The following is a 15,441-nucleotide window of genomic DNA, read 5'->3' on the forward strand; positions in this document are numbered from 1 at the left end:
TCTACCCCAGGCACGGTAGCATCATTGGTCCAGTAGGTCATAAGGTCTACTGCAGGTTGTACTTAGTGCAGAGTCTTCTTGTCTTCTGGGATCACTTAGAACTGACAAACATACAAGTTATTAAGAAATGAGTCACAACAACTGACTCCACAATGCATATGTAGCTTGCAGACTCCAAAGAAAACTAAGTTGTGTTGCCTCTATTTTTTAGTTATTAGGGTTGTATTTTCATTTGAAATGGAGAAGGCAATGGCAACCCACTCCAGTACTCTTGCCTAAAAAATCCCATGGATGAAGGAGCCTGGTAGGCTGCAGTCCATGGGGTCGCTAAGGATCGGACACAACTGAGCGACTTCACTTTCAATTCACTTTCATTTGAAAATACAATTTCATTTCAAATGAATTTCATTTCATTTCTTGATATTCTCCTGGCCATTCAAATGCTAGAAACATATTCACAACTACAGCCAGGACACCAGAAGGAGCTGTGTGTGATTTTTCTCAGGCTTCCCTAAATTCAGCCACTGAATTCATGGTTTTGACCTGATCTTGATTTTTAACGATTGAAGTCCTGGAAATTATTTTGTAAAACCTGGAAAGTCATAGACATAATATTTTTTTCAAAAGTTTTGCTACTGCTATTGGAAAAGAAATGCAAAAAAGCAAAACGGCTGTCTGGGGAGGCCTTACAAATCGCTGTGAAAAGAAGAGAAGTGAAAAACAAAGGAGAAAAGGAAAGATATAAGCATCTGAATGCAGAGTTCCAAAGAATAGCAAGAAGAGATAAGAAAGCCTTCCTCAGCAATCAGTGCAAAGAAATAGAGGAAAACAACAGAATGAGAAACACTAGAGATCTCTTCAAGAAAATTAGAGATAACAAGGGAACATTTCATGCAAAGATGGGCTCAATAAAGGACAGACATGGTATGGACCTAACAGAAGCAGAAGATATTAAGAAGAGGTGGCAAGAATACACAGAAGAACTGTACAAAAAAGATCTTCACGACCCAGATAATCATGATGGTATGATCACTGACCTAGAGCCAGACATCCTGGAATGTGAAGTCAAGTGGGCCTTAGAAAGCATCACTACGAACAAAGCTAGTGGAAGTGATGGAATTCCAGTTGAGCTATTTCAAATCCTGAAAGATGATGCTGTGAAAGTGCTGCACTCAATATGCCAGCAAATTTGGAAAACTCAGCAGTGGGCACAGGACTGGAAAAGGTCAGTTTTCATTCCAATCCCAAAGAAAGGCAATGCCAAAGAATGCTCAAACTACCGCACAATTGCACTCATTTCACATGCTAGTAAAGTAATGCTCAAAATTCTCCAAGCCAGGCTTCAGCAATACATGAACCGTGAACTTCCAGATGTTCAAGCTGGTTTTAGAAAAGGCAGAGGAACCAGAGATCAAATTGCCAACATCTGCTGGATCATGGAAAAAGCAAGAGAGTTCCAAAAAAAACATCTATTTCTGCTTTATTGACTATGCCAAAGCCTTTGACTGTGTGGATCACAATAAACTGTGGAGAATTCTGAAAGAGATGGGAATACCAGACCACCTGACCTGCCTCTTGAGAAATCTGTATGCAGGTCAGGAAGCAACAGTTAGAACTGGACATGGAACAACAGACTGGTTTCAAATACGAAAAGGAGTACATCAAGGCTGTATATTGTCACCCTGCTTATTTAACTTATATGCAGAGTACATCATGAGAAACGCTGGACTGGAAGAAACACAAGCTGGAATCAAGATTACCGGGAGAAATATCAATAACTTCAGATATGCAGATGACACCACCCTTATGGCAGAAAGTGAAGAAGAACTAAAAAGCCTCTTGATGAAAGTGAAAGAGGAGACTGAAAAAGTTGGCTTAAAGCTCAACATTCAGAAAATGAAGATCATGGCATCAATAACCTCAGATATACAGAGGACATCACCCTTATGGCAGAAAGTGAAGAGGAACTAAAAAGCCTCTTGATGAAAGTGAAAGTGGAGAGTGAAAAAGTTGGCTTAAAGCTCAACATTCAGAAAACGAAGATCATGGCAAATAGATGGGGAAACAGTGGAAACAGTGTCAGACTTTATTTTGGGGGGCTCCAAAATCACTACAGATGGTGACTGCAGCTATGAAATTAAAAGACACTTACTCCTTGGAAGGAAAGTTATGACCAACCTAGATAGCATATTCGAAAGCAGAGACATTACTTTGCCAACAAAGGCCCATCTAGTCAAGGCTATGGTTTTTCCTGTGGTCATGTATGGATGTGAGAGTTGGACTGTGAAGAAGGCTGAGTGCCGAAGAATTGATGCTTCTGAACTGTGGTGTTGGAAAAGACTCTTGAGAGTCCCTTGGACTGCAAGGAGATCCAACCAGTCCATTCTGAAGGAGATCAGCCCTGGGATTTCTTTGGAAGGAATGATGCTAAAGCTGAAACTCCAGTCCTTTGGCCACCTCATGCGAAGAGTTGACTCATTGGAAAAGACTCTGATGCTGGGAGGGATTGGGGGCAAGAGGAGAAGGGGACAACAGAGGATGAGATGGCTGGATGGTATCACTGACTCGATGGACATGAGTCTGAGTGAACTCCGGGAGTTGGTGATGGACAGGGAGGCCTGGTGTGCTGCGATTCATGGGGTTGCAAAGAGTCGGACATGACTGAGCACTGAACTGAACTGAACTGAACTGAAAGTTTAAAACTGTACCCTCTAACATATTAAATATGAACCACATATAGCTTCACAACTTAAATTAGAATTACTTAAAATTAAAAACATAGCTTCTCGGTTGCACTACCTGCATTCTAGGTGCTCAGTAGCCACCTGTGGCTAATGTGGATTGCCATGCCCTCCTCCAGGGGATCTTCCTGACCCAGGGATCAAACCCTCATCTGTTTTGTCTCCTGTGTTGGCAGGTGTATTCTTTACCACTAGAGCCACCTGGGAATCCCCAGTGGTTGCCATATTGAGCAGTGCAAATGCTGGCACTTTCGTCATCACAGAAAATTCAATTACTCAGTAATGGTCCAAAAGATCACCCCTGGTCACTCAGTGGTGTTATGGCTCAGAGCACAGACCTCACACACTCTTGGTCCTGATGCTTCCTTGGCTGGTACAGCTACTATGGTTCTCAGGACTTCTCTGTAGGGGTTTCTGGGATGAGAGGATGAGGCTGGGTTGACAGTTCTAGACTAGGAGCCTGCTCCTACCTGCCCGGCCCTTGCCACTGTACCTGCAGGGACCCTCCTGTCCCATATGCTCTTTCCCAAAACCATGAGATGTCTTTGACATTTCATGTGGATCAAGCACCTAGCCCTAACTCTTTTATGACCAATATCTTTCCTGAATTCCTATTTAGATGACTGGATTATTGAGGATAGAAATTTTGTGTGGAAGAAACAGTATCAGCTTCAGAAGTATTAAACCAGTAAAAATCTCACAGTCAAAATGCTTTGAGATTCCACATTGAAAATTTTATAACTGTATCACAAAACTGCCATTAGATGGCAGACAAACGCAGCAGAAACACAAGACAGAAGGCTATTCTTAGGAGTGCTGAGATCCTGAGTGCTACTGTCCCGTTTTCAACAGGAGCCCCTAAGGCTTGAACGGGCTCAGATGTGATGGGGACACCTGGAGAGGAGCTGCCTTGTGCTGAGTGGTGGAGAAAACCCGTGAGCTAGGAAGATTCCCATGCCCTCCTCCAGGGGATATTCCCAACCCAGGGATTGAACCCGCATCTCCTGCACTGTAGGGTGACCACAAGACTGTGTCTTATCCCTAGAGACCTGCCTACCAGTTCATCTCCCTGCTGTGTTCAGTTTACCTCTTATGGTAACTGACAGGATCCTCCTTAGGAAGGTTGCCAATGGACAGTTAAACCCAGAGAAAGAAAGAAGGAAACCAGACTAAACCAGACATGCTGTCTAGCATGCTCCAAGGAGATGTGAGAAGACTGAAGGAGATGCCTGACATCCCAGAAGGTCTTCACAAACCTCACTCCTCTCAGTCTTGTCCACGGAAACCCCAGAGCTACACACTTGTCCTGAAGAGCTGAAAACAGTACAGATGACCTGATCTGAAACTGTGAGATGCCCCAACTTACAACACACAGGAAAGAAACCAAGGGCCCCACTGTGGTCTCTGAGGGAAGCAAGATATCATTCCTTCTCTTGAGACATGGGCTGGACCTGCTGCAGTCAGTAACATGCATCCATATTCCATCAATATGTAAATTCCTGTATTAATTATTTCCTCCAGCAACAACTTGTCAATCTTTGTTGATTGTGCATGCATGCTTTAGTCATGTCCGACTCTATGTGACCCCGTGAACTGTAGCCCACCAGGCTCCTCTGTCCATAGGGATTCTCCAGGCAAGAATACTGGAGTGGGTTGCCATGGCCTCCTCCAAGGGATCTTTCCAACCCAGGGATCAAACCCAGGTCGTGTACATTGTAGCCAAATTCTTTACCATCTGAGCCAAAATGTATATGTTGCCTTCATAATCCCAAGAGGACTAACCAATATTAACTCTACTTTTCAGTTGTGAGGCTGGTGTTTTCATTTCAAAGGTAATTTTCTGATTTTCCCCTGACCGCCCACATGTTAGAAACGTATTTACAACTACAGCCAGGACCGCAGTGGGAGTTATGGAAAAGGTGTGTAATTTTTATTGGGCTTCTCTATTTAGCCACTGAATTCATGGTTTTGAGCTGACTTTGGCTTTTTAATTTTGAAAGCCCTGGGAATAACTTCTTAAAATCTGGAAAACTCTAGTGATGCATTCAAATATTTTTTGTGCTTCCTCTCACTACCTCTTCCTCTTTAGGACTTCAGTTATATACGCAATAGATGACTTGAAGTTGTCATAGCTCATTTCATGCTCTGCTCATTTTATTGTATTTCTTCAATATCTTTTTCCCACTGTGCTCAATTTGGATATTTTCTATTGCTAAAGTCATTAATATTTTCTTCTATGGTACCTAATCTTGTCAGTTGAAACTGTTGGACTCTATTAAAGTCTTGCTTTTTTAAGCTTTATTAGGAAAGACCAAAATGGCATTTAATATCGGGGCAATTTTGCCCCACTACTAAAACAAAGCCTTTCAGAGTGTGCCATCTGATGCCTAATGAATTTTGAGCTTTACTGCTCCATCTAGTGTAAACAACTAATCTTCGCTCTTCAGGTTTCTCCTTTAATATAACTTCAGAGGAATTTTTCTATAATATCAGTAAATTACTCACATGTCTGTATCCATCAGTACATTGTTAAATATGGAGGGGAAACTCTATAGTTATCCTGGGTTCTCTCTGTGTATTGACAATTTATCACCTCAAACGCATCAGGGAATCAGATCAAAAAAGAAGATGCTCTGGGCCCAATGATATCACCAGATATCAAATGCAGAGATCTTCTAAAATTTCTGGCAGTTCCTTTAAATGCATCATGTCTGGTAGAACCTGTCTTAGATGAAAAAGTAGCGATAAAAGCATTGTATGAACACTGAAAATAGCAAAATAGCACTGTACTGAAAGAACACTAAACAGATTCAATGCCTTGACCTCCAGAGAGAAACACACTGTCCATAGACAAATTTGAGCTGCTCTCATCAGACTTGGGCATCTGGCAGACATTGCACCTGTGCTGTGTTATGGAGATTGGCCAGCCCTTCAGCTATGCCCAACTCTCTGCTAATTTGCATATTACTGGAGATCAACCCACTGCCCTGGAGACTTATTAATGCTCTGATCACATCTTGTGCAGAAATCAGTCCCAGTCAGGACTCAGAGAGAACATGAAGGCCCCCACTCAGCTCCTCAGTCTCCTGCTGCTCTGGCTCCTCCCAGGTAAGGATGGAGAGCTTTAGAATTTACTCTGCCTGTGTGATCAGTACTGCCTGATCCTACAGGATAGTCCTCTTGTATCATTAGTAATAACATGGAGATGTGTTTTTATGTTTCCAATCTCAGGTGCCAGATGTGACATCCAGGTGACCCAGTCTCCCTCCTACCTGTCTGCTTCTCTAGGAGACAGAGTCTCCATCACTTGCCAGGCCAATCAGAGCGTTAGCCACTACTTAAACTGGTATCAACAGAAACCAGGGGAAGCTCCTAAGCTCCTGATCTATTATGCAACCAGCCGGTACACCAGAGTCCCATCCCGATTCAGTGGCAGTGGATCTGGGACAGATTTCACCCTCACCATCAGCAGCCTGGAGGCTGACGATGCTGCAAATTATTACTGTCAACAGGATTATAGTACACCTCCCACAGTGTTACACACCCAAACATAAACCACCCAGGTGAGGAGATGTGTGCGACTGGGCTGCCCCAGCTGCTCTGGGTGCCTCCATCTGCTGAGAGCATTTTGGAGATGCACCCATGCTTTGAATGCCACTGGAAGGTCTGGTAGAAGGGGCAGGGAGCCTCCTCAGCACACTGACTCCTTGCTCCTCCTCAGTGTCAGCAGCATAGACATGACTCTTCCCCACCTGATTTAATAAAAGACAGATGATTATACCTGCAGAGTCTGGTTTGTGACACCAGTCAGAGTTCACTCAGTAAAAGAAAAGCCAGTCTACATCGCTCAGTCGTGTCCAACTCTTTGCGACCCCATGGACTGTAGCCTACCAGGATCCTCCCTCCATGGGATTCTCCAGGCAAGAGTACTCGAGTGGGTTGCCATTTTCCTTCTCCAGGGGATCTTCCCAACCCAGGGATCGAACCTGGGTCTCCTGCATTCCAGGCAGACGCTTTAACCTCTGAGCCATCAGGGACTCCATATTCCAGGCAGTGATTTTTTTAAGTACATAAAAATGTTTGTTCCAATGCTATTCTCAACCATATGTAAAATAGATAGGCAGTGGGAATTTGCTGCGTGATGCAGGGCGTTCTAATCCGGGGCTCTGTGACAACCTATAGGGGTAGGATGGGCTGGGAGGTGGGAGGGAGATTCAAAAGGGAGGGTACATACATATACTTATGGCTGATTCATGTTGATGTATGGCAGAAACCAACACAATATTGTAATTATCCTCCACTAAAAAATAAAAAGGAAAAGTACATGGAGTGTGAGTCTTAAATATAACCTTTCAAAGTCTGGGGAGTGTGATACTAGGTGAAGCAGTGGAAGAAATAAGTGATTCTCTAGTGCTCCAGGTGTGGGAATTGCCCTCCTTGGTGTGGGAATTGTAAGATTCAACATTGTCCATCAAGGGACCCAGAAGGATACTAACCCCACAGAGAACCAGGTAATAATAAGCGGACTTATTACCCAGCATAATCGGTGAACCTGAAGAGCCGATGAACCTACTCTAACCCCACTCAGCTGTAGCCTGTGAACACCTGGAGAGTGTTTACCTAGGTAGATACCCATACATACCCCCACTTTTGATCCAGCAATAGCCCTTCTTGGTATTAATAAAACTTAAATTCACCTACACATGGATTTAATAGCAGCTTTATTCATAGTTGCTCACATTTGGAAGTAATCAAGATGTTCTTCAGTAAATGAATGGGTAAATAAATTCTTGCACATTCAGACTATGGAATATCTTTGCTGTTTAGTCACTAAGTCATGTCTGACTCTTTTGTGACCCCATGGATTGTAGCCCACCAGGCTCCTTCTGTCCATAGGATTTCCCAGGCAAGAATACTGGAATGAGTTGCCATTTCCTTCTCCAAGGGATCTTCCCAACCCAGGGATAGAACCCATGTCTCCTGCATTGGCAGATAGGTTCTTTACCACTGAGCCACCAGGGAAGCTCATGGAATATTACTCAGCTCTGAAAAAGAAATAGCTATCAAGCCACAAAAGACATGGAGCAAACTTAAATGCATATTACTAAGTGAAAGACGTCTATCTAGAATGGCTACATATTACACGATTCCCACTATATGACATTCTTAATGGCTGGATTATGAAGATAATTAAAAGGTCAGTGGTTGCCAGAGATTGGGTACAGTAGAGGAGAAGGATAAATAGGCAGAGCACAGAGAGTTTCCAGGTTTATGAAAGTATTCTGTGTAATATTAAAATGATGAATGTGTTTCATTGAACATTTGTCCAAACCCATAGAATGTACACCAACAGTGTTCCCTCAGGTAAACTATGGGCTTCCAATGATCTTAATGTGTCAATATAGGTCCATCAAATGTAACAGAGGTGTCACTCTGGTGAGTGATGTTGTTAATAGGGGAAGCTGTACTTTGTGGGGGCATAAGCGGAATCCCCTTACCTTCCTGTTAGTTATTCAACATGTACATTTTAAACTTCATCTGTGTTGGTGGTACGGCAGTCATGTGTTCCTTTTCACTGCAGAATAATTCTCTTATATATGAACATATAAAAATTAATTTATTCATTCTTTAATTAAAGAGTTGTTTTTAGGTTGTATGAATCAAGTTATTTTTGGAATATTCTTTTCTTAATATTTATTTACTTATTTATTTGGCTGTGGAAGGCAGGATCTTTTGTTTCAGCAAATGGGTTTTCCTCTAGTTGCAGAACAAGGACTTCGTTGCTCTGTGGCCTCTGGGATCTTAGCTCCCTGACCAGGGATCAAACCTGCATCCCCTGCATTAGAAAGTGAACTCTTAACCACTGGATCACCAGAGAAGTCCCTGGAATATTCTTGCAATGTCTTTTGTGGAATTATACACTCATTTTCCTTGGGTACATTCCTAAGTGTGGAAGTGCCAAGTCATAGGATTAGGATGGGTTTGGTAAACACTGCAAAATAGTTTTCCAAAATGATGAGTGTATTAAAAAATCCTCCAGCCATGTATACAAGTTCCAGTTGCTGCAGTCCTTTCCAATATTTGGTATTGTCAGACATTTTATAATATCTGTATTGATAAAAATGAAGTGGTATTGTATTGCAAATTTATATTTCCCTGATGACCAATCATGCTCAAAGACTCTTTATATGTCTGCATGCTTGCATGTCTGACTGAGTCAGACAGTCAGCCATGTCTGACTCTATGACCCCATGGACTGTAGCCCACCAAGCGCCTCTGTTCAAGCGATTCTCCAGGCAAGAATACTAGAGTGGGTAGCCATTTCATTCTCCAGGGGATCTTCCTGACCCAGGGATCAAAACTGAGTCTCCTGCATTGCAGACAGATTCTTTACCATCTGAGCCACCTGGGAATCCCTTTATATGTCTACATAGACATTTTTATGCTATTTATGTAGTATGAATCATATATAACACATAAAATGTATATTTGAAGAACCTGCCTACACTGTGGGAGACCCGGGTTCAATCCTGGGTCAGGAAGATCCCCTAGAAATGGGAATGGCTACCCACTCCAATATTCTTGCCTGGAGAATCCCATGGACAGAGGAGCCTGGTGGGCTGCAGTCCATGGGGTCACAAAGAGTGGACACAACTGAGCAGCTAACACTTGCACTGGTTAATCTCTATTGTTCTTTTGTGTTTGCTTCATGAGTTTACATGTGTGTCCTGTTCAATAAATTTTGGCTACTTTTAGGGCCCAAAGATATTTTCCTAAACTTTCTTTTAGAAGCCTCAGTATTTTACCTCTCACATGAAAACTAACTCTAATTTATACTTTTGCCTAGTGTTAGATGAATCAGAATTTTATTTACATTTCCATATCTAATAGCTCCTCACCATTTATTGTGAAACAAAAATAAATAAGCAAAAAACTAGGAAATTATACCCCACTTTAATGGCACCCCTGTCCAGTACTCCTGCCTGGAAAATCCCATGGACGGAGGAGCCTGGAAGGCTGCAGTCCATGGGGTCGCCGAGGATTGGACACGACTGAGCGACTTCACTCTGACTTCTCACTTTCATGCATTGGAGAAGGAAATGACAACCCACTCCAGTGTTCTTGCCTGGAGAATCCCAGGGACGGCGGAGCCTGGTGGGCTGCCGTCTATGGGGTCGCACAGAGTCGGACACGACTGAAGCGACTTAGCAATTAGTGCATCTGTTAGAAACCAAGTGATTGTGCATGTGGCTCTTTTTCTCTATTTTTAAGATTTTTAAACTCTTTATTGAATTTGTTATACTATTCCTTGTGTTTTATGTTTTAATTTTTTGGCCAGGAGGCACATGGGATCTTAGCTCCCTAATAAGGGATCAAACCCACACCCCCAGCATTGGAGGGTGAAGTCTTAACCACTGGACCATCTGGGAAGTCCCAGCTCTTCTTCCTGATTCTGTTCTGTCTCATTTGTCTGTTTATCTATCTATGTACCTAGGGTACACACACTGTTGATCATTGTAGTTTTATAATAATCTAGAAGAATGATATTATAAGTCTACTGACTTTATTTTTATTCTTTAAGGTTTTCCTGGTTCTTTGAATTTCCAGACAAATTCTAGGATCATCTTTTCAACTTCAAAAAATCCTTTGTGGATTTTAGTTGGATTACATCGACTCTACATGTCAAATTTGCAGAAATAAAATCTTAAAAATATTGAATTTTCCAGTCTATGGACAAGGAAAAACTCAGGGTACTGACCCAGGCTCTGGACTTCAGAAAGAGTCACCGTAACCAGCCAGGACAGTTAATTCTCAATAGGTACTTAGCCTAGTATTAGCAGAACCCAATGTAGGTTCGTATGACCTTCATCAGGAGTGCATCCATCTCTAATTTCAGGCTTTATTCTGGTTCAGTAGATTCGTTTAAGACAAGTATCTTGCCCACAGTTAGAGGCCTGCAGGTTAGAGATACTACAGAGTCACCGGCCTTGGACCACCCTCACATAGTGCACAGGTCAGGAATAATCCTCTTTTGCTATCTGCTGACCCTTGAGTTCAGACCGCACCTGTTGCTTTCTACGCTCCCATAACTATCCTTGGAGTTACTGTGATGGAGTTCAGGAAAGCAGGGTAGAATTTCATGGAATATGATTAAAACTCATTTTATTCTGATTTCAAGATTCAGTACATGATAGTAAATGACAAGTCAGGAAAGTTCCCAAAAAAATGAATCCAGAGTTCTATAGCATTTTTTTTATTCACTTGCAAATAGTAAGAAGGCCATATACTTTGTTTCCTTCTTGGTGATGGTGTTGCCAAAAGCAACACCAAAGTGGGTCCAGCTGCTTGCCGCTCAAAAGCCAATAAACAGTCAGGTTGGTGGAAAGGAACGCTTGATTTATTTCAGATGTTGGCAGCTGGTAGGGGGAGGGTGGCAGACATCTGTCCAAAGGCTGACTCCCCACCACCACTGGCAACCAGTGGGGCGAGAGCTTTTGTAGACAGAAGGAAGGGGCTACATGCAGAAGCAGCACGGTCAGCTCTGACAGTCATCTTCACGTTGGTCACTGATGGTTGACCAGCTTGGTTGTTTTAGGTACAGTTAATCTTCAGTTCCAGGCTCTATTCATTCCCATTTCTTTGAGGCCAGTTCTCTGAATTGTGGCAGCTCATGTCCTGGGTACAGTCTGATCATCATGTAGTTACCTTCTCCACCTGGTGTTCTAGTATCTATAAGACGGCTCACAGGATACAGCTGAGATATGGCTATTATCTATAGCTCTTGAGAAATAGCTAAAGGTCCTTGACTATGCTTGCTGCTGCTGCTAAGTCGCTTCAGTCGTGTCCGACTCTGTGCGACCCCATAGACGGCAGCCCACCAGGCTCCCCCGTCCCTGGGATTCTCCAGGCAAGAACACCGGAGTGGGTTGCCATTTCCTTCTCCAATGCATGAAAGTGAGAAGTCAGAGTGAAGTCGCTCAGTCGTGTCTGACTCTTAGCGACCCCATGGACTGCAGCCCACCAGGCTCCTCCATCCATGGGATTTTCCAGGCAGGAGTACTGGAGTGGGGTGCCATTGCCCCATTGCCTTCTCCGTGACTATGTTTAATGACTACATTGTTATTTGGTCTCCTTTGATTGTTTTCCTTTGTTTTCATATGTTCTCACTTCTCTGATTAAACTCTTTCTTTGACTAAAGTTTTCCACAGACAAAAGGCAGGCAGAGGACATGAGGGGAGCCCAAGGATCCTAGGGTACTACTCCATTTCAACAGTGCGACTATACGACCTGTTTATTCTTTTAGGTATGAGACGATTTGCCCTGTTTAAATTTAATAGTGTGGAAAGTGCTGTGACAGAACATTCTCCTTCAAAAAACGTGATCACTACTCAAGCACTCTTCCCAAACAATGCAGAATTTTCCTGCTCCTCACAGATATAACTCACATAAGTAATGCAAATCTCTACTTCAAAGCCAAGACGATGGTATCCTCCAAAACTCAGTGGGGGTAGATAACTTTTTAATGTGAAATTACTTTTAATTTTAAAAAACCTATTTAACAAGTATTCATAATTCTTAAGGAAATTCCCTGGGGGTGCAGGAATTAGGACTCTGTGCTTTTACTGCTGAGAGTGCAGGTTCAATCCCTGGTTGGGGAACTAAGATCCTGCAAGCCACAAGGTGCAGCCAAAAAATAACAGTAATAATTCCTAAATACAAAATAATCCAATAACTCTTCCAGATTGAGTCTGATTTATTGTGTCTCCTCTGTCATAGAAATAAATGGCACCTAATTAAACCTATAAACCCACTAGTCCCCTATCCTTCTAACCAGTACCTGAGGTTCCAACATTTCCTCCCAATACTCAAGTCCACCTCCCAGGTCCATCTAGCATGTCACTCAAAGCAATACCATGCCAAGAAAGACATTTAGAATAGAATGAACTCTGGAGGAGTCAGAGATTCCTGGACCATCCTCTGTACATCTGTAAAGAAACTGTGAGTACGAGGAAGAGAACAACTTGTAAATCTTTCAGCTATTTTTTCTCCTATTTTATTCCATAATTACAACAGCAGCAACAACCTTCTGCTTCGACTGCTTGATCTTAATAAGTTTCCTCTGCTTTTTTCCTCAGACTAACAGGAATAATACTGAACCTCTTAGTCATAATAAGAAAACTGGAAAAATCAAGTGTAGCACAGGGATTCCTTAAGTCATCAATGCTAAAATATTTGAGTTACCAGTACACACATATAGACCATATATGTCTAACATAAATGAAAAATAAACCCATGAAGCAGTAATTCTCATTAGTATACACAACATGCACAGGGATCCTCTTTCTATTTTAGCTCATTTTATTTTATTCTATTATTCTAGTTTATATCATTAAAAAAATTGCTCACTGCCCACTAAATTAATTTTTTGATCCATGATTGAATAAAACACTCCACATTACAAAATACCATTCTCAAGCATATGCTTCTTTTTTTTATAGTTGAATTATGTGTTTTTTTTTCCTTAGACTTACTCTTTATTTATTTATTTTTTTTATTCTTATGCTTCTTAGTATTGAAAATAAGGTCCAAAACACTTGAAAAAATACCCTAGAGTAGGCCCCAAACTGATAATAGTAGTTTTCCTTATTCTATGTCATGGGCTAAGTTTTGGAGACAAAGTGAAACGATTTTAAAAATTGAATAAGGATTATATAAGAAAGAGAACAGCAATGTGACATTCTAGTCTTTCACAGGACAAAATATAATGGGCAGTGGGAGAAAACACACTGAAAGAGTCTGAAGGGCCATGACTGTAGATCTATGGGCTTCAGAACTGATTGATAAATTAAGATTAAGAGACTTGTGAACCTGTTGGATAAAAGATGACGCTGAACCCTGGCTGTGGGTGAAATATAGTTATGTATAGAAATATACTGTAAAGTATCTACTACTGTTTTCACAATTTCACAAGTATGGAAACTGAGGTAAAAAGAGTTCAAAAATTTGATTGATATCATACAACCAAGTAAGTTATGGAGCTCCAATCCAACTGAGATGGTTTGCCTTCAAGGTTCAGTGTGTTAACCACTGTGGCTGTGGATAAAGCTCTAATTTCTGAATGTACAGAGATTGTCTTACAATTTGGAATAACATCAATAAAGCAGTGTTTTGAGAGAGACAAAAGAAGAGAAAGCAAAGGATTTCTACTTGGCAATGGAGTTACGGTGGTGTGGTCAAGGTTGGGGTCCTCAGCTATTCAGTTAATCTCTGCTTATACCACACTTTTGTTGTTCTCTGCTAGTTTAACCTATGTGTCAATTTTTGGTTTCTGTCTCACTGCATCCCTCAGTTCCCCTGGAAGGTATTGTGAGGACAGGGTGATGGCTGCACAGGAAAGTTGATCCTTAAGGTCTCAGTTCTGATTGGATCTAAGCGTCACTCCATTTAGTAATCTCACAGGACGTGGTGTCCACTAGATGCTTACAGAAGGAGTGGACACTTTTCTGTATTCTCTACATCAAGTATATCGTGGTTTTATGTCACTATTTATGGGGAGATTTAAATTGCTTCTTTAAACCATATTGAATGCATACAGTCTAAAGGCTGGGAGCAGTGCCTCTGGTCCTCACTCTGCTCTCTGGCTCCACACAAGGCAAAGAAGCCTGTGTCTTTTAGGGTTTTGCGAAGGTGCCTTCATTACACAGCTCTTTCTCCTCTTCCCCAGCACTCTCTCTCCATCCATTCCAGGAAGAAATAGAAAATATGAACAGACCAGTCACAAGCAATGAAATTGAAACTGTGTTAAAAATCTTCCAATGAACCAAAGTCCAGACCCAAATGGCTTCACAGATTAATTCTATCAAAATTTAGAGAAGATATAGCACTTATCCTTTTCAAACTCTGCCAAAAATGCCAGAGAGTGAAATACTCCCAAACTCATTCTAATAAGCAGCATCTTCCTGATACCAAAAGCAGCAAAGATTTCACAAACAAGAAAATTACAGGCCAATATCACTGATGAACATAGAGTGGAAAATCCTCAACAAAATACTAGCAAACTGAATCCAACAACACATTAAAAGGATCATACACCACAATCCAGTGGAGTTTATCTCAGGGATGCAAAGATTCTTCAATATATGCAAATTAATCAATGTGATTCTCCATTCATTCTCTAATCCACAAGTTCTCACACTTTTTAGCCTGAAAATGAATGAGTGCTCCTTCTTCGAATCTGATAATCAAGTATTCCATGATTTGTGAAATAGTAATTCTATAATGTTAAATCAATTCTCATTTACTTCTCCAGGAAAGATTTTCTTCGTATTGTTTATAACAGATTTCCACATGACCTGACCATACCTCCACCAGATCCCTGGGGAGAGCAGTAATTTCAAAATGCTTGACTGCTGGTGCCTGAAACTGCTGGAGGTGACACTTCGGATAAGGAGGGACTAATCTCATTGACTAAATTTTTATCATGACCAGTAGATATTACAAAACAGTGACAGATTTAAAGTGTCAAAAGGAAAAAAAAAAAGGCAACAAGAATTTTATAATGAAACTATCTTTTGAAAACAAAGAAATGTAAAAATATCCCCTAATAAACAAAAGTGAAGAGAAGTCATTGCTAGCAGGTATGCCTATAAAAACTACAAAAGAAAACCTTTCAGATCAACTGACTCAAATCCACAGGAAG

General features: G+C 41.5%; 1 non-coding gene and 1 gene segment (V, D, J or C); one reads left to right on the plus strand and one right to left on the minus strand.

The window, feature by feature from the left end:
- Nucleotides 1-5,771: 5,771 nt before the first annotated feature.
- LOC100294952 (T-cell receptor beta chain T17T-22-like) overlaps nucleotides 5,772-15,441 on the plus strand; it is a 39,431-nt gene continuing 29,761 nt past the window's right edge. The window contains 2 exon segments of the V gene segment in view: nucleotides 5,772-5,849; nucleotides 5,973-6,269. Of these exon segments, the coding sequence occupies nucleotides 5,798-5,849; nucleotides 5,973-6,269 (349 nt within the window).
- TRNAS-GGA (transfer RNA serine (anticodon GGA)) lies at nucleotides 6,707-6,778 on the minus strand. Its single transcript has one exon. It is a non-coding gene; the product is annotated as a tRNA-Ser (tRNA).

This window comes from Bos taurus, chromosome 11 (genome assembly GCF_002263795.3).
Source record: "Bos taurus isolate L1 Dominette 01449 registration number 42190680 breed Hereford chromosome 11, ARS-UCD2.0, whole genome shotgun sequence".
In the NCBI taxonomy this organism is placed as follows: Eukaryota; Metazoa; Chordata; class Mammalia; order Artiodactyla; family Bovidae; genus Bos; species Bos taurus.